This window comes from Eleutherodactylus coqui, chromosome 8 (genome assembly GCF_035609145.1).
Source record: "Eleutherodactylus coqui strain aEleCoq1 chromosome 8, aEleCoq1.hap1, whole genome shotgun sequence".
NCBI classification, from domain to species: domain Eukaryota; kingdom Metazoa; phylum Chordata; class Amphibia; order Anura; family Eleutherodactylidae; genus Eleutherodactylus; species Eleutherodactylus coqui.
Genome location: NC_089844.1, coordinates 206,528,900 through 206,553,523, shown reverse-complemented (window position 1 = coordinate 206,553,523; position 24,624 = coordinate 206,528,900). Strand labels below are relative to the sequence as shown.

The 24,624-nt window shown below is 50.5% G+C and overlaps 1 protein-coding gene across 4 annotated transcripts in view; it reads left to right on the top strand.

Moving 5' to 3' along the window:
* MYO1B (myosin IB) overlaps window positions 1–24,624 on the top strand; it is a 216,795-nt gene that overhangs the window by 116,639 nt on the left and 75,532 nt on the right. For all 4 annotated transcript variants that reach the window (XM_066577259.1, XM_066577258.1, XM_066577257.1 and 1 more), the window contains 5 exons: window positions 1,122–1,225; window positions 2,060–2,207; window positions 7,467–7,585; window positions 16,792–16,878; window positions 22,641–22,706. In XM_066577259.1, coding sequence (XP_066433356.1) covers window positions 1,122–1,225; window positions 2,060–2,207; window positions 7,467–7,585; window positions 16,792–16,878; window positions 22,641–22,706 — 524 coding nt within the window. The remainder of the gene's footprint in view (window positions 1–1,121; window positions 1,226–2,059; window positions 2,208–7,466; window positions 7,586–16,791; window positions 16,879–22,640; window positions 22,707–24,624) is intronic.

Sequence of the window (24,624 nt, the reverse complement as noted above, 5' to 3'; positions counted from 1 at the left end):
CTGCGTCGGCCGTCCTCCTGGTAGCCCGCCTGGCGCTCTGCGTCGGCCGTCCTCCTGGTAGCCCGCCTGGCGCTCTGCGTCGGCCGTCCTCCTGGTAGCCCGCCTGGCGCTCTGCGTCTGCCGTCCTCCTGGTAGCCCGCCTGGCGCTCTGCGTCTGCCGTCCTCCTGGTAGCCCGCCTGGCGCTCTGCGTCGGCCGTCCTCCTGGTAGCCCGCCTGGCGCTCTGCGTCGGCCGTCCTCCTGGTAGCCCGCCTGGCGCTCTGCGTCGGCCGTCCTCCTGGTAGCCCGCCTGGCGCTCTGCGTCGGCCGTCCTCCTGGTAGCCCGCCTGGCGCTCTGCGTCGGCCGGCCGTCCTGATAGCCCGCCTGGCGTTCTGCGTGGGCCGTCCTCCTAATAGGCGTTGGCCGTCCTCCTGATAGCCCGCCTGGCGCTCTGCGTCGGCCATCCTCCTGATAGCCCGCCTGGCGCTCTGCGTCGGCCGTCCTCCTGGTAGCCCGCCTGGCGCTCTGCGTCGGCCGGCCGTCCTGATAGCCCGCCTGGCGCTCTGCGTCGGCCGGCCGTCCTGATAGCCCGCCTGGCGCTCTGCGTCGGCCGTCCTCCTGATAGCCCGCCTGGCGCTCTGCGTCTGCCGTTCTCCTGGTAGCCCGCCTGGCGCTCTGCATCGGCCGGCCGTCCTGATAGCCCGCCTGGCGCCCTGCGTCGGCCGTCCTCCTGATAGCCCGCCTGGCGCTCTGCGTCGGCCGTCCTCCTGGTAGCCCGCCTGGCGCTCTGCGTCGGCCGGCCGTCCTGATAGCCCGCCTGGCGCTCTGCGTCGGCCGTCCTCCTGATAGCCCGCCTGGCGCTCTGCGTCTGCCGTTCTCCTGGTAGCCCGCCTGGCGCTCTGCGTCGGCCGTCCTCCTGGTAGCCCGCCTGGCGCTCTGCGTCGGCCGTCCTCCTGATAGCCCGCCTGGCGCTCTGCGTCGGCCGTCCTCCTGGTAGCCCGCCTGGCGCTCTGCGTCGGCCGTCCTCCTGGTAGCCCGCCTGGCGCTCTGCGTCGGCCGTCCTCCTGGTAGCCCGCCTGGCGCTCTGCGTCGGCCGTCCTCCGCTGCTTGTTCTGGTTTGTAATGCTGTGATGTCTTTTCAGATAAACTAAAGCTGGATCAGGACTTCAGCAAGTACAACTATCTCAGCCTGGATTCTGCAAAAGTCAATGGTGTGGATGATGCATCGAACTTCAGGACTGTCCGGGTAAGATGGGGTGCGTGTGACTGCAGAGACAGTCCTAGAGGTGGAGAGGGGCGGCCGCTAGGAGGGCTGATTTAGGTTATATATAATGGACATAGACATCTGAAGAGAAGACACGACTGCTGCCATCTTGGCATACCCGCTGCTGTGGTCGGTCGGTATTCACCATCCCACAGCAGATGCCATGCCCCTCCTGATGAACACTCCCTTCTACCGCCCCCGTACATATCCTTAAAGGGCCAGTGCTATGTTATGCTAAGCTGTCCCCAAGCTAGTCCTTGTTGTCTCTGGTTATAGTAAGTGTAAGGAGTTTGCTTCTGCCTAATCCGGGGTTTGTTTGCTCTTCTGGCTTTCTGACTTCTCCATCCCTCGGCTACATTCATTGGACTCTCCTCTCCGCCAACTGGCTATGTATTGTATTGCACCTGACCTGCCAGCCCTGACCTCCTGCCAGACTCCCATACTGACGTTTATGCTGCCTGCCTTGACCGAAGTCTTCTCGTTGGGTCTCTGTTCACACCCTCGGGCATGTTGCCCTGGGCTGGTGTAGCACCAGCTGCCACACAACTGAGACTTCTTCTGCAAGCAGCAGCCGGGGATCCCTCAGCGAAGAGCAGATCCCAGTTGGAGGCGACAGGGTGAATGTTGGGGTACTCCCAGAACTAGCCCAAAGTCAAACTGGTGTGTGACCAGGCAGATCCACATGCGTGTGATGACAAATGCACTGGGTGGCGCTGCGGAGCCTTATTCCTACCACCACATGATCCGCAAGCTCAGCTGGTTTTTGCAGAAATCTTGCCGTTTGCCCCGAACGATTGTGATGTTTTCTCCTGGCAGAATGCGATGCAGATCGTCGGCTTCATGGAGCACGAGACCCACTCGGTCCTGGAGGTTGTAGCCGCGGTGCTCAAACTGGGGAACATCGAGTTCAAACCAGAATCTCGTGTTAACGGCCAGGATGAAAGCAAAATTAAAGATAAAAACGGTAAGGTGGCCGCCTGAGCGGGGGAGCAATTACACCCTTTAATGCCTGGAACCAAAGATGTGATCTGGTAACCAAGGGGTTGTGTTGCTACTAAGTGATCCGGTAGATGATAATGATGGCCGAGGGGCTTCCTGGAGGCTAAAGAGGGGCGCTGCTAATCATCCCTCCTAACAAGACGTCTGGCGCTGGGACCTTCATGTCTTCTGTCTCCGGAATTAGTGGCTTTCCAGGGATTTAGAATGTACGGGAGTGGTCCTTACTAAATGACGTCATGGCCACAAACGAGGACGAGCCACATGAAAGGTCTTCTAAAGCCTCAATTTGTGCCATTTTAATTTTAAAAAGACTAGAACAGCCGTCCCTGCGGGCGCTTACTGCGGCGTTAGGTCTCGGAGAGGACTTCTATTACCACGCCGGACCAAGCTGGCCCCCCGTACGATACGAGGGAGGGAGCAGAAGGAAAGCCGATGCCGTCCTACGTGAACAGCATAGAAGGGTAGAAGAACTCTTCTGGTTTTAATGACCTTACAGACGTTCCATGCCGGCGGCACTGGATGGCCTAAAACATTTCTCCGCTGCAGTGGAAGACATAATACGGCATATGCCGGACTACCACCTACCTGGTCACCAACGGCGCCTGCATGGAACATCTGAAAAGTGCATTAAAAACTTGAAGAATTCTCCCATCTATCTTGCTATTCGGAAGGATGAAACCTGAATCAACCTTGAGCCGGCTACCTGAACCATGCGGGGATTAAACTCGCAACGTTCAAGTCGTGAGCTAAGGACTGCATACTGCTGCCTTAACACTCTGCAGCACACGAAGCCCCTGAGATGACAAACCAAGTCACTGAAGCCGGTGGCCGATATGCCGCATACTAATAGAACAAAAGTGAAGACCTGGTGATGGCCGCTGCTTCAGTGTCTCTCGCCCACTGGGACATGACCCGGGTAACCAGAGTCGTTACCAGCTGTAGCCCCATTACCAAACCCACTTCATGGCAAACACTCCTTTTAGATCGTTTGGCCACAGCCATATTACTAGCAGTTTAACATAAATTAACCAAATTTAACCGGAAAACTCATTAACGTCACCTTTCACCAAAAGAGGGGAGGTCCTTGGACCCCCAAATCTATTACCACACGATTTAAAGGCAAATATCCCAATTGCCTCCAGCCTCACTCCAACTGACTCGGAGACCCACTAGCCTTTCCAAGGCTAGACACTCTGCCATCTCGGCAAGGAATCCCCCTGTCAGACCCAGAGGGGACAGACCCAATGCCAACCATCCAATGAAAGGGGGGAGGTAGCTATCCACACCTCGCTTTCCCCCCCACCAATTTTATAATGGACACCAAGGACACCCGCCTTTCGTTGCCATGACAATGTCAATAACCTCCGAACAACAACGCTTCCCCCACCCCACATTCTTCAACATTTACTATTATTCTTACCCCCCCCCCCCCCCCCCATTTAATAAAACCATTCATAGAGCAGAAGGGTGAAACTTCCTTGTTCTCCTGCTGCTCCTCTGATGTCTCCAAATGCCTCCGCCCAACACACTTTTGTAACTCCTCCCATCCCCCTGTTAACCCTGTCATGTGGACCTTCATGCATGGCCTGCAGGCCTATGTAACGGACCCCTTTTTTCTTCTTTACAATATACTATCATGTTACCTTGAAAACGTGAACCAGTTAATGCAAAACCCCAAATCCTTCAATTCTGAAGTCAAAACATGGAAGGAAGCACTCAGATAAGAGTGATGGCACTGGTATACCTGGGATATGTAGGTGCGCTGGTAACTCAACAGCCCCGATACGCCAAGATGAGGAACATTGCATAATAGCAAATAGTTTCCCTAAACAAAACTAAAAACTTCTATTTCCTAATTAAGCCCCTGGTTTGGACAGCATGAGCCTGGCGACAGGTTCCTTTCAAGTTGCTCGCACTGGACAGTAAATTTGCATAGCTGGGGGAAACCTGCTGCCCGTGCTGGCCCCCGTGCTGGCCCCCCGTGCTGGCCCCCCGTGCTGGCCCCCCGTGCTGGCCCCCCGTGCTGGCCCCCCGTGCTGACCCCCCGTGCTGGCCCCCCGTGCTGGCCCCCGTGCTGGCCCCCCGTGCTGGCCCCCGTGCTGCCCCCGTGCCGGCCCCCGTGCTGGCCCCCCGTGCTGGCCCCCCGTGCTGGCCCCCCGTGCCGGCCCCCGTGCCGGCCCCCCGTGCTGGCCCCCGACTTCTTTTGGTAAAATTGTGATCCATAATAACAATATTTATAGGATGAAAGATGAAGGAAAAGCGCTCACTCGAAGGATACTGGGAAATATAGTTGATAGATGATCCCAATTTCTGGAGGGAGACGGACGTTCGTAGGTGCTGGAAGCAATCTCATATGAATATGAGAGCAGCTAGAGGAACACTCCGATCATAACATGAAGGAGGAGAAATGGATAAAAAAGAAGAAAAGGCCTCAGCGCTCACACCATAGAAAATGGAAAGTGTGCATATGGAAATGTAGGTCATGTCACTTACTTCGAGGAGGCGCCTTTGGCATAGGCGCCTCCTAATCCAAGTTGGCGTGTCAAGGGATGGTACAAACCAGCAGTGATGAAAGGGTTCCACGGTTTAATGTATAAGATAAAATGCTGTGCAATACACAGCGCGTTTCGGCCGCACGGCCTTTGTCAGGTGTATAGAATACAGACATGCAGTCAAACATTTATAGTAAAAATCATTAAAATACCTCCTAATTGATAATCTGTAGCAGATGACGTTGGTAGGACATGTGCAGGGGTCGCGTTTGCCTGGCATCCGATGTGTCGGCACTGAATGACGTGGCTGCGTGCTGCGAGGAGGTCACTGATGACGTAGTTACAGTGCGTCACATGACGCGACTATGGGCGTATAGTGGTAGCTACGCGTCACATGACGCGACTATGGGCCTGTAAGTAACGTCTGACGTTGTGGCGCAAGGTTATGTGACTGGACGTCATAGAGAAATGACTAATAGTTGGAGTTGGGGGCGTCCCTAATAGCGTGATTACTTTGAACACGCCGACAGCGTCTGACGTTGCGATGCAAGGTCATGTGACTAAGCATCATAAGGAAATCAATGATAGTTTAGACTGTGGGCGTATCAATAAACAGCCATGATCGCACCATATAGTGATGCGGCGACCGCGTGACAACAGCGGGGGATATGGTTATACATAATACAAAGATACATACATGTTCAACAATAATATATGTCTGACACCGAATATAATAAACATGATAGAGGTATTACATGGTCAGAAATAGGAGGAATATAAGAAGGGCATGGAAACCATTACTGACCATTATTGTAGGTAGATTCCTCACGATTTTTGTATATACCTACTATAGACCAAAAAAACCTTATATTTGGTGGGGAATATGTAATATAATGATAGTTAATTGAAGTTAATGGAATCATTTAAAAAAAGAGTAGAATATATGGGCTAAATCCATATGTGAAATCTATAAATCAATTGGTTAGACTATATAAGATACCAATCCACTATTAGATCAATTAGAGCAAAAAGTTATATATATATATATATATAATGGAAATAAGATAAGAAATATATTAATGTTAGGACTTTATGAAAATAAAAGATTTAAAAGTAGATTTTTTATTTCTCCTTAGTTCTCAACTTTGAAAATTCACCACTAGGGATTTGTTCAAAGTTGAGAACTAAGGAGATGTTCCATATCTTCCACTCCAACACCCTCGTTCCGTACGGCTTAAATGAGACCTTAGAGAAATTTTAACATTTTTATAATAAAAACAATAATAAAAATAGTACAAACAAAAATAAAAAATCTACTTTTAAATATTTTATTTTCATAAAGCCCTAACATTAATATATTTCTTATCTTATTTCCATTATATATATAACTTTTTGCTCTAATTGATCTAATAGTGGATTGGTATCTTATATAGTCTAACCAATTGATTTATAGATTTCACATATGGATTTAGCCCATATATTCTACTCTTTTTTTAAATGATTCCATTAACTTCAATTAACTATCATTATATTACATATTCCCCACCAAATAAAAGGTTTTTTTGGTCTATAGTAGGTATATACAAAAATCGTGAGGAATTTACCTACAATAATGGTCAGTAATGGTTTCCATGCCCTTCTTATATTCCTCCTATTTCTGACCATGTAATACCTCTATCATGTTTATTATGTTTTAGACCTATATTATTGTTGAACATGTCTTTATCTGTGTATTATGTATAACCATATCCCCCGCTGTCCTCCCGTGGTCGCCGCATCACTATATGGTGCGATCATATGGCTGTTTATTGATACGCCCACAGTCCAAACTATCATTGATTTCCTTATGATGCTTAGTCACATGACCTTGCATCGCAACGTCTGACGCTGTCGGCGTGTTCATAGTAATCACGCTATTAGGGACGCCCCCAACTCCAACTATTAGTAATTTCTCTATGACGTCCAGTCACATGACCTTGCGCCACAACGTCAGACGTTACTTACAGGCCCATAGTCGCGTCATGTGACGCGTAGCTACCACTATACGCCCATAGTCGCGTCATGTGACGCACTGTAACTACGTCATCAGTGACCTCCTCGCAGCACGCAGCCACGTCATTCAGTGCCGACACATCGGACGCCAGGCAAACGCGACCCCTGCACATGTCCTACCAACTTCATCTGCTACAGATTATCAATTATGAGGTATTTTAATGATTTTTACTATAAATGTTTGACTGCATGTCTGTATTCTATACACCTGACAAAGGCCGTGCGGCCGAAACGCGCTGTGTATCGCATAGCATTTTATCTTATACATTAAACCGTGGAACCCTTTCATCACTGCTGGTTTGTGCCATCCCTTGACACGCCAACGTGGATTAGGAGGCGCCTATGCCAAAGGCGCCTCCTCGAAGTAAGTGACATGACCTACATTTCCATATGCACACTTTCCACTTTCTATGGTGCGAGCGCTGAGGCCTTTTTTTCTTTTTTATCCAATATTTATAGGATAATATGAATTTTGTGGCGTCCAAAATTAATCCCACCCGTTCTAGTTGCAGAACTCCCTGTTGTAGTAACTCCCCTTGTTGGTGCCGGCCCTGGGGGACAACTGACCGGCCTCCGGCACTTCGTTTTGGGTCAGATACCTTAGCCCTTTGGGCGCTTTAGGAATAGTTTTCTTCCAGTCACTTGTTATGTATTTATGTTTTCGTCTTAATACCTTGCAGAGTTGAAGGAGATCTGTGAGCTGACGGGCATCGACCAGAGTGTGCTAGAGCGAGCCTTCAGTTTCCGAACCGTGGAAGCCAAACAAGAGAAGGTCTCCACAACCCTCAACGTGGCTCAGGTGAGTAAATGATGATGATTATCCATTCAGTGGCATCCGACCTTCGGTCACTCCATGGATCAATGTTCTGCCCGCATTCCTGTCTTTCACGGCTTCTTTCAGTTCGGTGATTGACATGTTGGTGGTGGCCTTGGTTGTATCTGGCCATCTTGTTCTTTGTCTTCCTGATCTTCTCTTCCCACTGACCTTGCCGAGCATCAGTCCTGTTTCCAGTGAGTCTGTGCATCACATGGCCATAAAGAGCTCCGCTGTTTGATGATTTTGCCCTCTAGTGATATTTTCGGTTTGGTGCGATCTAACACTACCTTGTTGGTTGTCGTGGCGGTCTGATATCCGTAACATTCTCCTCCAGCACCAGAGCTCAAACATATCAGTTTTACTTCTGTCTATTTCCTGAGCGCCTGACTTTCTCAACTGAATGTTGTTATGGTAAAGACGATGCATCGACCAGTCTGGGGTTTGTTGCAGTGCTAATATCCTTGCTTTTCCAGATCTTTCCCATTCCTTGCATTGCAGTCCTACCCAGTGTGATCTGCCTCTTGATCTCGGGTCCAGATTGCCCGATGCAATTGATTTTGGATCCATGGAAGATGAAATCTCGGACCGTCTCAACTTCTCTATTGTTGATGTTCATGTTCCCTGTACCGTTGCCAACCGCGGTCATCACTTTCGTTTTCTTGCTGTTGAGGTACAGTCCCATGCATTCGCTGTCCTTCTGCACTGGTTGGATAAGGTATTCCAGGTCTCTTTCACTCTCCGCCGTCCGCACCCGGGAGTGTTCTCACCACCAGAATTGAGCTTTTCCACTGCAGTTGAGAGGAATTGGTCGATTTGGCTTCGGCGCACACCATTCAGGGCCATCCATGTGTACAAACAGCGTTTCGGCTGCTCAAACCATGTGTTCATGATCAATGGGCAGTTTTCCGTGCAACATTGGAGCATCCAATCGCCTGCATAGTTCCACTTACCCAATCTGAATTTACCAACAACTGGTGGGTCTTCTCCAGAGCCGACTTTTGCATTGAAATCCCCTGTTATAACAGTGATCTCCTTGTAGGAGTGATCTCCTGATTGCTTGTGGAGATCGGCATAGAACTCTTCAATGTCCCCATCTGTTGCATCCGTTGTGGGCGCATAGACTTGTGATCGAGCGAGGACTCCCACTGATGCGTATGATGTGATTCTATTGTTTATGGCACTGGGACAATGGGCAGCTTTGGCGACGGCCTTGTTTGTGATGAGTTGTTAACCACAGCTTAGGACAGTGATTTGACTGCCGCTGCCGTCTATGACTGTACGCTACTTCCCTATTCTGACCGGCTCTTTTGTTATACAGTGCAATATCTGCATGAAATGGATTTGACAGCTCAGTACTTGGCTATGGCCCTACTATGATACACCTGTGGTGGAGCTGTCTGTAGGGCTATGGTCCTACTATGATACACCTGTGGTGGAGCTGCCCATGGGGCTATGGCCCTACTATGATACACCTGTGGTGGAGCTGCCCATGGGGCTATGGCCCTACTATGATACACCTGTGGAGGAGTGTCTGTAGGGCTATGGCCCTACTATGATACACCTGTGGTGGAGCTGTCTGTAGGGCTATGGTCCTACTATGATACACCTGTGGTGGAGCTGCCCATGGGGCTATGGCCCTACTATGATACACCTCCTACTATGATACACCTGTGGAGGAGCGTCTGTAGGGCTATGGCCCTACTATGATACACCTGTGGTGGAGCTGTCTGTAGGGCTATGGCCCTACTATGATACACCTGTGGAGGAGCGTCTGTAGGGCTATGGTCCTACTATGATACACCTGTGGTGGAGCTGCCCGTGGGGCTATGGTCCTACTCTGATACACCTGTGGTGGAGCGTCTGTAGGGCTATGGCCCTACTATGATACACCTGTGGTGGAGCGTCTGTAGGGCTATGGCCCTACTATGATACACCTGTGGTGGAGCTGCCCGTGGGGCTATGGTCCTACTCTGATACACCTGTGGTGGAGCTACCTGTGGGGCTATGGCCCTACTATGATACACCTGTGGTGGAGCTGTGCATAGGGATATGGCCCTACTATGATACACCTGTTGTGGAGCTGTCTGTAGGGCTATGGCCCTACTATGATACACCTGTGGTGGAGCTGTCTGTAGGGCTATGGTCCTACTATGATACACCTTTGGTGGAGCTGCCCATGGGGCTATGGCCCTACTATGATACACCTGTGGAGGAGCGTCTGTAGGGCTATGGCCCTACTATGATACACTTGTGATGGAGCTGCCCGTGGGGCTATGGTCCTACTCTGATACACCTGTGGAGGAGCGTCTGTAGGGCTATGGCCCTACTATGATACACCTGTGGTGGAGCTGCCCGTGGGGCCATAGCCCTACTATGATACACCTGTGGAGGAGCTGTCTGTAGGGCTATGGCCCTACTATGATACACCTGTGTAGTAGCTGTCTGTAGGGTTATGGCCCTACTATGATACACCTGTGGAGGAGCTGTCCATGGGGCTATGGCCCTACTATGATACACCTGTGGAGGAGCTATCTGTAGGGCTATGGCCCTACTATGATACACCTGTGGTGGAGCTGTCCATAGGGCTATGGCCCTACTATGATACACCTGTGGAGGAGCGTCTGTAGGGCTGTGGCCCTACTATGATACACCTGTGGAGGAGCGTCTGTAGGGCTATGGCCCTACTATGATACAACTGTGGTGGAGCTGTTTGTAGGGCTATGGCCCTACTATGATACACCTGTGGAGGAGCTGTCCATGGGGCTATGGCCCTACTATGATACACCTGTGGTGGAGCTGTCTGTAGGGCTATGGCCCTACTATGATACACCTGTGTAGTAGCTGTCTGTAGGGTTATGGCCCTACTATGATACACCTGTGGTGGAGCTGCCCGTGGGGCTATGGTCCTACTCTGATACACCTGTGGTGGAGCGTCTGTAGGGCTATGGCCCTACTATGATACACCTGTGGTGGAGCGTCTGTAGGGCTATGGCCCTACTATGATACACCTGTGGTGGAGCTGCCCGTGGGGCTATGGTCCTACTCTGATACACCTGTGGTGGAGCGTCTGTAGGGCTATGGCCCTACTATGATACACCTGTGGTGGAGCTGCCCGTGGGGCTATGGTCCTACTCTGATACACCTGTGGTGGAGCTACCTGTGGGGCTATGGCCCTACTATGATACACCTGTGGTGGAGCTGTGCATAGGGATATGGCCCTACTATGATACACCTGTTGTGGAGCTGTCTGTAGGGCTATGGCCCTACTATGATACACCTGTGGTGGAGCTGTCTGTAGGGCTATGGTCCTACTATGATACACCTTTGGTGGAGCTGCCCATGGGGCTATGGCCCTACTATGATACACCTGTGGAGGAGCGTCTGTAGGGCTATGGCCCTACTATGATACACCTGTGGTGGAGCTGCCCGTGGGGCTATGGCCCTACTATGATACACCTGTGGAGGAGCTGTCTGTAGGGCTATGGCCCTACTATGATACACCTGTGTAGTAGCTGTCTGTAGGGTTATGGCCCTACTATGATACACCTGTGGAGGAGCTGTCCATGGGGCTATGGCCCTACTATGATACACCTGTGGAGGAGCTATCTGTAGGGCTATGGCCCTACTATGATACACCTGTGGTGGAGCTGTCCATAGGGCTATGGCCCTACTATGATACACCTGTGGAGGAGCGTCTGTAGGGCTGTGGCCCTACTATGATACACCTGTGGAGGAGCGTCTGTAGGGCTATGGCCCTACTATGATACAACTGTGGTGGAGCTGTCTGTAGGGCTATGGCCCTACTATGATACACCTGTGGTGGAGCTGCCCGTGGGGCTATGGTCCTACTCTGATACACCTGTGGTGGAGCGTCTGTAGGGCTATGGCCCTACTATGATACACCTGTGGTGGAGCTGCCCGTGGGGCTATGGTCCTACTCTGATACACCTGTGGTGGAGCTACCTGTGGGGCTATGGCCCTACTATGATACACCTGTGGTGGAGCTGTGCATAGGGATATGGCCCTACTATGATACACCTGTTGTGGAGCTGTCTGTAGGGCTATGGCCCTACTATGATACACCTGTGGTGGAGCTGTCTGTAGGGCTATGGTCCTACTATGATACACCTTTGGTGGAGCTGCCCATGGGGCTATGGCCCTACTATGATACACCTGTGGAGGAGCGTCTGTAGGGCTATGGCCCTACTATGATACACTTGTGATGGAGCTGCCCGTGGGGCTATGGTCCTACTCTGATACACCTGTGGAGGAGCGTCTGTAGGGCTATGGCCCTACTATGATACACCTGTGGTGGAGCTGCCCGTGGGGCTATGGCCCTACTATGATACACCTGTGGAGGAGCTGTCTGTAGGGCTATGGCCCTACTATGATACACCTGTGTAGTAGCTGTCTGTAGGGTTATGGCCCTACTATGATACACCTGTGGAGGAGCTGTCCATGGGGCTATGGCCCTACTATGATACACCTGTGGAGGAGCTATCTGTAGGGCTATGGCCCTACTATGATACACCTGTGGTGGAGCTGTCCATAGGGCTATGGCCCTACTATGATACACCTGTGGAGGAGCGTCTGTAGGGCTGTGGCCCTACTATGATACACCTGTGGAGGAGCGTCTGTAGGGCTATGGCCCTACTATGATACAACTGTGGTGGAGCTGTCTGTAGGGCTATGGCCCTACTATGATACACCTGTGGAGGAGCTGTCCATGGGGCTATGGCCCTACTATGATACACCTGTGGTGGAGCTGTCTGTAGGGCTATGGCCCTACTATGATACACCTGTGTAGTAGCTGTCTGTAGGGTTATGGCCCTACTATGATACACCTGTGGAGGAGCTGTCCATGGGGCTATGGCCCTACTATGATACACCTGTGGTGGAGCTGTTCGTGGGGCTATGGCCCTACTATGATACACCTGTGGAGGAGTGTCTGTAGGGCTATGGCGCTACTATGATACACCTGTGGAGGAGCGTCTGTAGGGCTATGGCCCTACTAGGATACACCTGTGGAGGAGCGTCTATAGGGCTATGGCCCTACTATGATACACCTGTGGAGGAGTGTCTGAAGGGCTGTGGCCCTACAATGATACACCTGTGGAGGAGCGTCTGTAGGGCTATGGCTCTACTATGATACACCTGTGGTGGAGCTGTCTGTAGGGTTATGGCCCTACTATGATACACCTGTGGAGGAGCTGTCCATAGGGTTATGGCCATAATATGATACACCTGTGGAGGAGCTGTCTGTAGGGATATGGCCCTACTATGATACACCTGTGGAGGAGCGTCTGTAGGGCTATGGCCCTACTATGATACACCTGTGGAGGAGCTGTCCATAGGGATGTGGCCCTACTATGATACACCTGTGGAGGAGCTGTCTGTAGGGCTATGGCCCTACTATGATACACCTGTGGAGGAGCTGTCTGTAGGGCTATGGCCCTACTATGATACATCTGTGGTGGAGCTGTCCATGGGGCTATGGCCCTACTATGATACACCTATGGAGGAGCTGTCCATGGGGCTATGGCCCCACTATGATACACCTGTGGAGGAGCTGTCCATAGGGTTATGGCCCTACTATGATACACCTGTGGAGGAGCTGTCGGTAGGGCTATGGCCCTACTATGATACACCTGTGGGGGAGCTGCCTGTGGGGCTATGGCCCTACTATGATACACCTGTGGGGGAGCTGCCTGTAAAGCTGTGGCCCTACTATGATACACCTGTGGAGGAGCTGTCCATGGGGCTATGGCCCTACTATGATACACCTGTGGTGGAGCTGTCCATGGGGCTATGACCCTACTATGATACACCTGTGGTGGAGCTGTCCATGGGGCTATGGCCCTACTATGATACACCTGTGGTGGAGCTGTCCATGGGGCTATGGCCCTACTATGATACACCTGTGGTGGAGCTGTCCATAGGGATATGGCCCTACTATGATACAGCTGTGGAGCAGCTGTCTGTAGGGCTATGGCCCTACTATGATACACCTGTGATGGAGCTGTTCGTAGGGCTATGGCCCTACTATGATACACCTGTGGTGGAGCTGTCCATGGGGCTATGGCCCTACTATGATACACCTGTGGTGGAGCTACCTGTGGGGCTATGGCCCTACTATGATACACCTGTGGTGGAGCTGTCCATAGGCATATGGCCCTACTATGATCCAGCTGTGGAGCAGCTGTCTGTAGGGCTATGGCCCTACTATGATACACCTGTGGTGGAGCTGTCTGTAGGCCTATGGCCCTACTATGATACACCTGTGGTGGAGCTGTCTGTAGGGCTATGGCCCTACTATGATACACCTGTGGTGGAGCTGTCTGTAGGGTTATGGCCCTACTATGATACACCTGTGGTGGAGCTGTCTGTAGGGCTATGGCCCTACTATGATACACCTGTGGTGGAGCTGTCTGTAGGGTTATGGCCCTACTCTGATACGCCTGTGGAGGAGCTGTCTGTAGGGCTATGGCCCTACTATGATACACCTGTGGTGGAGCGTACCATGGGGCTATGGCCCTACTATGATACACCTGTGGAGGAGCTGTCTGTAGGGTTATGGCCCTACTCTGATACGCCTGCGGAGGAGCTGTCTGTAGGGCTATGGCCCTACTATGATACACCTGTGGTGGAGCTGACCTTGGGGCTATGGCCCTACTTTGATACACCTGTGGATGATGCTGTCCGTATATCTCAGGGTTGTGGACTCTTTGTGGTATACAGCTAGCCCCTCCACTCCTCCCCACCCCCCAAGCTATGGCCCTGATGTTGATCAGAACCTAAACTTAGGTTCTGATCCACATCCCCACAATGTTCGGGACCCCTTTTTTTCCATGTTCTGACAGCTACCAGAATATCTTTCGCCTGATCTTGGAATGGTAACTCTATTCCTTCAGATATATTTAGGGCCGCCAATAACGGCGGGTTGGAATATATACATTTCTGTGCATAAAACGGAAAAAGAAAATCCATGAAAACTTGGGAAGTCTTCTGTGACATGCCAGCGTCCTGCTGATCGCCCTTCTATATCTCTGGTTTCTTCTTTTATGTCCTAGACCGATGACGTGATCCGAAGGTTTCTAGTTCTATGATGTTTAGGGTACACTGTCCATCCTCTGTGTAAACTTCAGCGAGGCCGCATCAGTGAGTTGTGTTCTTAGTTTATTACTTCTGTAATAGGGCCGCGCCTTGGAAGGTATCCAGTACAGATCCCCAAAGGAGTGCCCCATCCCAGCTACTTCTCAGACCCTCATATAATCCACCGCCGTGTGGAAAGGAGGAGACCCTTCAAGAGGAACGGGGTAAAAACAATTAGAATATAGCGTGTGTGCTAATAAAGAGGTGTAAGGGAGAAGAATTGCCAGCACTTACTCTGGAGGGGGGAGTCCCCTGGATGCCCAAATATGGGGCATATCAGCTCCCTTTATATCCTAGGATGTAGGGCTCCTAAGGAAGGAGTGATTTGTATTTCAATGGTTAGTGGTTCAGTAGACGGAGCGCCTCATGCATAATACAATCGTTAATACAGAGAGTAGAAATAGCAAACACCTACAGAAACTCCCCCTCAGCCATTCCTGCGCCCGCTGATGACGTGATTATGGTGGACGTACGCCGCAGCTTAGCGTGATGACCTCATCATGTGGTACCTATGGAATGACATGGAATAAACTTTATAAATGGTGCACATTGAGGACATTATATACAAAATGCTGAGTCTTCTATGATAGAGATCGCCTAATGTATGGGAAATGGATAAGAGCGTTATTGGAATCTAGTAATGTTAGATCAGTGGCTGGTGGAACGCTAACGTGCGTCCAACACCCCAACGTGGTGACGTCATCATGTCCCATTGATGTATACAGAGCTGATACAAGGGCTGTTATCGATGGGGACATATAAAGGCGACTGATGCGTAATAATAAAACCCTCGATTGAGTATTCATAAGAGGGGTAGAGAATATAAACTAGATCCAGGGATCGATCGATGGGGAACACCTATGGTAGTCCTTAAGGATAAATGTATCCCATGAAATGAATGAGTTCATTATTAACTAACGCTGAAGCAATAAATAGTCCTTATCTCCTGATATCCCAGCAAGCACACACACATCTTGGTTTGCATTACCCGTGGGTATACGGCCTTATTGTATGTAAGCATCGAGTGCCCTCGCCCACCGGGTATGTGCGCCCCCGCAGTGTCGGTGTGCAGATCCTTTACCGCTATCGTCGTGTCTCTACTATTTATTCAGTCGCTCGGAGATTCTCCAAGTCATCGAGACCGGATGGAACCAAAGGAGGGGGCCTAAAAATCAGAACATCTCCTGGGCCTTTAGGCAAGAAAAGGCTCTGGGCCGGACCAGTCAGACGGCTTGTGTCACGGGCCTGTGCCTTTAACAAGTGCCCATGGGTTTACTATCCCCGCCGTGGGCATATATGCATATGTGGACCTCCAGATCTACTCTACGAACTAAAGGGGTGTCCACTTACAATATCTGCAGAAGGCTTATAGTAATGAAACCAGCGGTGCTTACACCCCGTTCGCCCCGGTAATCCAGCCCCGCAGTCCTCCAGTCTTTGTTTTGGAACGGATACCCCTGCCCGCTGCAGCCAATCAAAAGCCACAGCGGTTACCTGCAATTCTCCTGGCATCAGATACGGAGGGCCATGATGCCAAGAGTACGGCACCGCTGGGGCATCTGCTTGGCTGCAGTAGTCACATAGTGTCCGACCCAAAACCAGCCGGGACAGGGGGCTGCAGCATTGGGGTAAGGGCCACTGCTTTTATTAAAGCTGCTGACTATTTTTAACTAGTGAGCTCCTCCCCCAAAGGACGTTGCATGTACCCCGTGTTGTGCCGGAACGCTGCCTCGGCTCTTCAGCTCCACAGTATGCTATCCGTGACGGGTCTTCCAGTCATGTGACGCTCCATAAACATGGCATGGCAGGTCTACAGGATGTCACAGAGCCCCTATTGACAGTCATAAACATGTGGGCACTGCAGACAACATACACCATGTGACTGGAGGGCAGGGGGTGTATATAATATACTGCCCCCCCACTACTATCTGTACACCTGCCGCTAAAAATGTTACAGTAACCGAACAACCGCTTAATTTGCGGTGATTTCGAGCCGCGGTCTTCAGTTTCTGACTTCTCCTTCTCTCCCACACCAGGCCTACTACGCACGGGACGCACTGGCTAAAAACCTGTACAGCAGACTGTTCTCCTGGCTCGTCAACCGCATAAACGAGAGCATCAAGGTACGGCGTGTTATACAGATGGACTTTCTATTTTCCTTTACCACTGCACCATCACGACTTCTCCACATGAGATAAAAAGTTCATGTCCAGCTTGGACAGAGAGCAAGGGCTCATGATCCAGATCATCCCACATCATATGTCTCACGCGGTGGAAGCAGAGTTATGGCGCGACGGGCTAAGTAAATATACCCCAATGTGTACATGCGCATTTCAACAACACTATGTGGGCAAAAGTATTGGGCCCTCCACCAATCCTGTGTGTGAGGCGAAGGGGGATCTGCAAATTGGAAGTGTGAGCATTAGATATAAAGGAGAGGATCACAGAGGAGATCCCAGTGCAGAAACCATCCGATGACCCCAGGTGTAGAGCTGACAACGGGATCTGGTGGGGGGATGTCACCAGGTGTAGAGCTGACAATGGGATCTGGTGGGGGGATGTCACCAGGTGTAGAGCTGACAATGGGATCTGGTAAGGGGATGTCACCAGGTGTAGAGCTGACAACTGGGTCCGGTGGGGGGATGCCACCAGGTGTAGAGCTGACAACGGGATCTGGTAGGGGGATGTCACCAGGTGTAGCGCTGACAACGGGGTCCGGTGGGGGGATGTCACCAGGTGTAGAGTTGACAACGGGATCTGGTGGGGGGATGTCACCAGGTGTAGAGCTGACAACGGGGTCTGGTGGGGGGATGTCGCCAGGAGTAGAGCCGACAACATGGTCTGGTGGGGGGATGTCAGGTGTAGAGCTGACAACGTGGTCTGGTGGGGGGATGTCACCAGGTGTAGAGCTGACAATGGGGTCTGGTGGGGGGGATGTCATCTGGTGTAGAGCTGACAACGTGGTCTGGTGGGGGGATGTCACCAGGTGTAGAGCTGACAACGGGGTCTGCTGGGGGGATGTCACCAGGTGTAGAGCTGACAACGTGGTCTGGTGGGGGGTTGTCATCAGGTGTAGAGCTGACAACATGGTCTGGGGGTGGGATGTCATCAGGTGTAGAACTGACAATGGGGTCTGGTGGGGGGATGTCACCAGGTGTAGAGCTGACAGCGGGGTCTGGTGGTGGGCATGTCGCCAGGTGTAGAGCTGACAACGGGGTCTGGTGGGGGGGATGTCACCCGGTGTAGAGCTGACAACGGGGTCTGGTGGAGGGGATGTCACCAGGTGTAGAGCTGACAACGGGGTCTGGTGGAGGGGATGTCACCAGGTGTAGAGCTGACAAGGGGGTCTGGTGGGGGGATGTCACCAGGTGTAGAGCTTACAGCGGGGTTTGGTGGTGGGGATGTCGCCAGGTGTAGAGCTGACAACGGGGTCTGGTGGGGGGATGTCACCAGGTGTAGAGCTGACAACAGGGTCTGGTGGAGGGGATGTCACCAGGTGTAGAGCTGACAACGGGGTCTGGTGGAGGGGATGTCACCAGGTGTAGAGCTGACAATGGGGTCTGGTGGGGGGGGATGTCACCAGGTGTAGAGCTTACAGCGGGGTTTGGTGGGGGGGATGTCACCAGGTGTAGAGCTGACAATTGGGGTCTGGTGGGGGGTATGTCACCAGGTGTAGAGCTGACAACGTGGTCTGGTGGGGGGATGTCACCAGGTGTAGAGCTGACAATTGGGGTCTGGTGGGGGGGGATGTCACCAGGTGTAGAGCTGACAACGGGGTCGGGTGGGGGGATGTCACCAGGTGTAGAGCTGACAATGGGGTCTGGTGGGGGGATGTCACCAGGTGTAGAGCTGACAATGGGGTCGGGTGGGGGGATGTCACCAGGTGTAGAGCTGACAATGGGGTCTGGTGGGGGGATGTCACCAGGTGTAGAGCTGACAATGGGGTCTGGTGGGGGGATGTCACCAGGTGTAGAGCTGACAACGGGGTCTGGTGGGGGGATGTCACCAGGTGTAGAGGTAACAATGGGGTCTGGTGGGGGGGGAATGTTACCAGGTGTAGAGGTGACAATGGGGTCTGGTGGGGGGGGATGTCACCAGGTGTAGAGGTGACAATGGGGTCTGGTGGGGGGGATGTCACCAGGTGTAGAGCTGACAATGGGGTCTGGTGGGGGGATGTCACCAGGTGTAGAGCTGATAACGGGATCTGGTGGGGGGATGTCACCAGGTGTAGAGCTGATAATGGGGTCTAGTGGGGGGTGTCACCAGGTGTAGAGCTCACAATGGGGTCTGGTGGGGGGATGTCACCAGGTGTAGAGCTGACAACGGGGTCTGGTGGTGGGATTTCACCAGGTGTACAGCTGACAACGGGGTCTGGTGTGGGGATGTCACCAGTTGTAGACCTGATATTGGGGTCTGGTGGGGGGATGTCACCAGGTGTAGAGCTGATAACGGGATCTGGTGGGGGGTGTCACCAGGTGTAGAACTGACAACGGGGTCTGTTTGGGGGATGCTGGGTGGAAAAATTGGAAGAAAATCCAATGTCCTTATCGTCCATGTGCCCAATACTTCTATCGACATGGTGTATGATAGATGTGTACATCCATATTATACTTATGCATTGCACATACAAATGTAGCAGAGATCAATTAATGTCCTGATCACCGGATAGATCCCCCCATGATTGGCGTTAAGGATGCGCACTCATGCCACGGCTCGGCTCATTACAACGACCGCGCTAGACATCTCTGAGTACAAGCACTGGTAATCTGCAGCGCTGTCATTGAAATGAATAGAGTGGCTGCATATGGAGCTTCAGTCCTTCGGGGGCCGTAATGACCCCCAAGAGTGGTGCCGGTCTCAGTGGTCGGATGCCTACAAGCATAACGTTCTCCCCGTCTGGTGGACAGGACATAACTTTAGATTTTGGAACAACCCCTTTAAGCACCACTCATCCTTAGACTCTAGTTTAGCATAGCTACGCCTGTGTTAGTAGCGGGAGAGCAAACCACAAATATTAGTACAGGGTAAGTCATCAACACTAAACCAAAAGGAAAGCTGCGCACACCGAGACCTCGGGAGACCTGAACATGTATAGCCCTGTTACATTATCAATATGGTCAACGGTGGAAGCCAATGCTGCAGTGGATTGAGTGGTGCTGCTAACTAGTTTACAACAGCTCAAAGGTATTAAAGTTTACCCCCCACCCCCCACCCCCCAATCCCCCCATCATATTCATAATTTTAAAAAAATCAAACAAAAAAACACCCAAAAGCATACTTGATATCACCGCATCGGTAACAGTCCCATCTGTCAAAATAATGCAGTGTATATGCCGTGTGGTGAACATGTCAGAAGAAAAAATACACACAGAATTACATTTTTTTGGTCACCCCATCTCCACAGATGCCGGCAGACAGATTGCATTTATTACAGCAGCAGCACCACTGCCACCAGACCAAGACTACAAATGTGTTAAATGCTCGGAGGGTGGCTGGAGGTTCACTATGCGGGGCACTATTACTACTGGGGCCACCATGTGGATCACTGTTTCTATTTAGGCCACTATGGGGATCACTGTTTCTACTGGGGCCACTATGCGGGACACTATTTCTGCTGGAGCCACTATGGGGGACACTATTTCTACTGGAGCCACTATATGGATCACTATTTCCACTGGGGCCACTATGGGGGATCACTATTTCCACTGGGGCCACTATGGGGATAACTTTTTCTACCGGGGCCACTATGGGGAACACTATTTCTACTGGGGCCACTATCGGGATCACTATTTCTACTAGGGGCCTCTATGGGGATCACAATTTTTACTGGGGCCACTATGGGGATAACTTTTTCTACTGGTGCCACTAATGGGGATCACTATTTATACTGGGGCCACTATCTGGATCACTATTTCTACTGGGGCCTCTATAGGGTTCACGATTTCTAATGGGGCCACTATGGGGATGACTTTTTCTACTGGTGCCACTAATGGGGATCAATATTTCTACTGGGGCCAATAATGGAGGTCACTATTTCTACTGAGGCCACTATGGGGATCACTATTTCTATTTAGGCCACTATGGGGATAACTATTTCTATTTAGGCCACTATGGGGATCACTATTTCTATTGAGGCCACTATGGGGATCACTATTTCTATTGAGGCCACTATGGGGATCACTATTTCTACTGAGGCCACTATGGGGATCACTATTTCTACTGAGGCCACTATGGGGATCACTATTTCTACTGAGGTCACTATGGGGATCACTATTTCTACTGAGGCCACTATGGGGATCACTATTTCTACTGGAGCCACTATGGGGGACACTATTTCTGCTGGAGCCACTATGGGGGACACTATTTCTACTGGAGCCACTATATGGATCACTATTTCTACTGGGGCCACTATGGGGATCACTATTTCTACTGAGGCCACTATGGGGATCACTATTTCTACTGAGGCCACTATGGGGATCACTATTTCTACTGGGGCCACTAATGGGGGTCACTATTTCTACTGGGGCCACTATGGTGATCACTATTTCTACTAGGGGCCTCTATGGGGATCACTAATTCTACTGGGGCCACTATGGGGATCACGATTTCTACTGGGACCACTATGGGGATGACTTTTTCTACTGGGGCCACTAATGGGGATCAATATTTCTACTGGGGCCACTATGTGGATCACTATTTCTACTGGGGCCACTAATGGGGGTCACTATTTCTACTGGGGCCACTATCTGGATCACTATTTCTACTGGGGCCTCTATGGGGATCACGATTTCTAATGGGGCCACTAATGGGGATGACGTTTTCTACTGGTGCCACTAATGGGGATCAATATTTCTACTGGGGCCACTATGTGGATTACTATTTCTACTGGAGCCACTAATGGGGGTCACTATTTCTACTGAGGCCACTATGGGGATCACTATTTCTATTTAGGCCACTATGGGCATAACTGTTTCTATTTAGGCCACTATGGGGATCACTATTTCTATTGAGGCCACTATGGGGATCACTATTTCTACTGAGGCCACTATGGGGATCACTATTTCTACTGAGACCACTATGGGGATCACTATTTCTACTGAGGCCACTATGGGGATCACTATTTCTACTGGAGCCACTAATGGGGGTCACTATTTCTACTAGGGGCCCCTATGGGGATCACTATTTCTACTAGGGGCCCCTATGGGGATCACTATTTCTACTAGGGGCCCCTATGGGGATCACTATTTCTACTGGGGCCACTATGGGGATCATGATTTCTACTGGGACCACTATGGGGATGACTTTTTCTACTGGGGCCACTAATGGGGATCAATATTTCTACTGGGGCCACTATGTGGATCACTATTTCTACTGGGGCCACTATGAGGATCACTATTTCTATTTAGGCCACTATGGGGATCACTATTTCTATTGAGGCCACTATGGGGGATACTATTTCTACTGGGGCCACTAATGGGGTTACTAATACCGTGACAGGGTTGCTTAGGGACACTATCACCCTGAGGGGGTCACTGAAGGCACTATTATGGGATACAGAGGGTGTAGCTTTGTGTAAAAGTCTATGTGCAGCAATAGTTGGGAGGTATGGTTGTTCCAATAGATAGAACAGGTGAATATGGATCGGGTGAACGCAATACATATGCATGACCATCCCCAATCATATCTTCTTTATGACAAACTTCTTAACTTCAGCTGAGCAGAGACTAAGAATGTCTGCATGCAATGTAGTTTTCCCCCAGCGGAACAGACGGTCTGACCCTCTAGTCGTAGCGCGGCTATGTTGCGCGGCTTCAGCTCATCCACCGCAGGTTTGTTGCGTGCAGGAAATATGTTATAACGTTCATATTTTATCATTCTGTTACAGGCACAAAGTAAAGTACGGAAGAAGGTCATGGGAGTCCTGGACATCTACGGCTTTGAGATTTTTGAGGTAAGGCATTTTTTCTGCTTGGCTAGGGTAATCTGCTGAGTGCTAGCGATGATTCATGAAATCTTATGGTAACGTCAACAGATTTTCCACAGCAATATTCAGTCTCTGCAAAAAGTAACTGCAGAGACTTTGATGGTGATTCACTGGAAAAGCCAAAGAAAACAAATCCCACAGACCTATGATATCCTCATGCCAGTGGGGCCAACTGTATAGCTTTGTGCAGCAGCTTTATTGACTCCAACATTGTTTTATCTTATTCATACTCACCCCAGTATCAGCTCCCAACGCTGAATGTATCAAGTGGGCAGTCCCTACTGCTCATGGTCAGAGGCGGCCATTCTACTTGTTTGATAGACCTCAACAGCTGTAATCTTTGAAAATTCCTGGAGAACAGGAGAAGTCCCAGAAAATTAGAGAAGGGCAAATGTTGTCCCCATCTTCAAAAAGGGAAGAAGGTGGATCCAGTAAACTACAGGCCTGTGAGCCTGACTTCTATACCGGGAAAGATCTTTATTAAACTGCATATATGCAAGTACTTGGATGAGAATGGAGAAATTAACCAGAGCCAGCATGGGTTTGTAACAAACAAGTCATGTCAGACTAATATAATTTCCTTCTATGACAGAATCACCGATTGGGTTGATCAGGGAAATGCGGTGGATATAGTTTTTCTTGACTTTATTAAAGCATTTGACAAAGTATCTCATACCAGCCTTATTGAAAAAATGACCAAATCTAAGATTGACAAGGCAACTGTTAGGTGGATTCACAAACTGAGTGTTCGTACTCAAAGAGTGGTCATAAATGGCTGCACTTCCAAGTGGAAGAATGTATCAAGTGGGGACCACAAGGCTCTGTCCTAGGCCCAGTGTTGGTCAACATTGTTATAAATTTTCTGGAGAAGGGGGAATTGTGGGAAACTGATCAAATTTGCCAACGAAACAAAGCTAGGAGGGATAGCTAACACTAGGGAAGAGAGAGAGCAGATTCAAAGAGATCTAGAAAAGCTTGCACAGTGGGCGGCGACTAACAGAATGGTATTTAAGAAGGAGAAATGCAAAGTCCTACATCTGGGCAAGAAAAATGAAAAAAGCACATACAGAATGGGAGGAATTGGGCTAAGGAGCAGCACATGTGAAAAAGACTTGGGTATACTAATAGATCATAGACTGAACATGAGTCAACAATGTGATGCAGCAGCCAAAAAGGCAAACACAATTCTGGGATGTATTAAGAGAAGCATAGAGTCTAGATCACGGGAGGTCATTATCCCCCTCTACTCTTAGTCAGACCTCATCTGGAATACTGGGTCCAGTTTTAGGCACCCCACTTTAAAAAAGACATAGACAAACTGGAGCAAGTTCAGAGAAGAGTTACCAAGATGGTGAGCGGTCTGCAAATCATGTCCTATGAGGAACGGTTAAAGGATCTGGGAATGTTTAGCAGAAGAGAAGGCTGAGAGGAGACTTAATAGCTGTCTACAAGTATCTGAAGGGCTGTCACAGTGCAGAGGGATCAGCCCTATTCTCATCTGCACAAGGAAAGACTAGAAGCAATGGGATGAAACTGAAAGGGAGGAGACACAAATTAGATATTAGACAGTGAGGGGGATCAATGAGTGGAACAGGTTGCCACGGGAGGTGGGGAGTTCTCCTTCAATGGAAGTGTTCAAACAAAGGCTGGACAGACATCTGTCTGGGATGATTTGGTGATCCTGCACTGAGCAGGGGGTCGGACCCGATGACTCTAGAGATCTCCAAGACTCTGGAGGTCCCGATGACCCCGGAAGTCTCTTCCAACTCTACCACTCTAAGATTCTAGAGTGCATTGCTTTATCTTCCCTTTTCTTCCATCCACTCTTTAAGAGTTGTCAGGATATACTTTGTGGTGAGGTTCCTTTCATCTTGTTTTGTGGTTA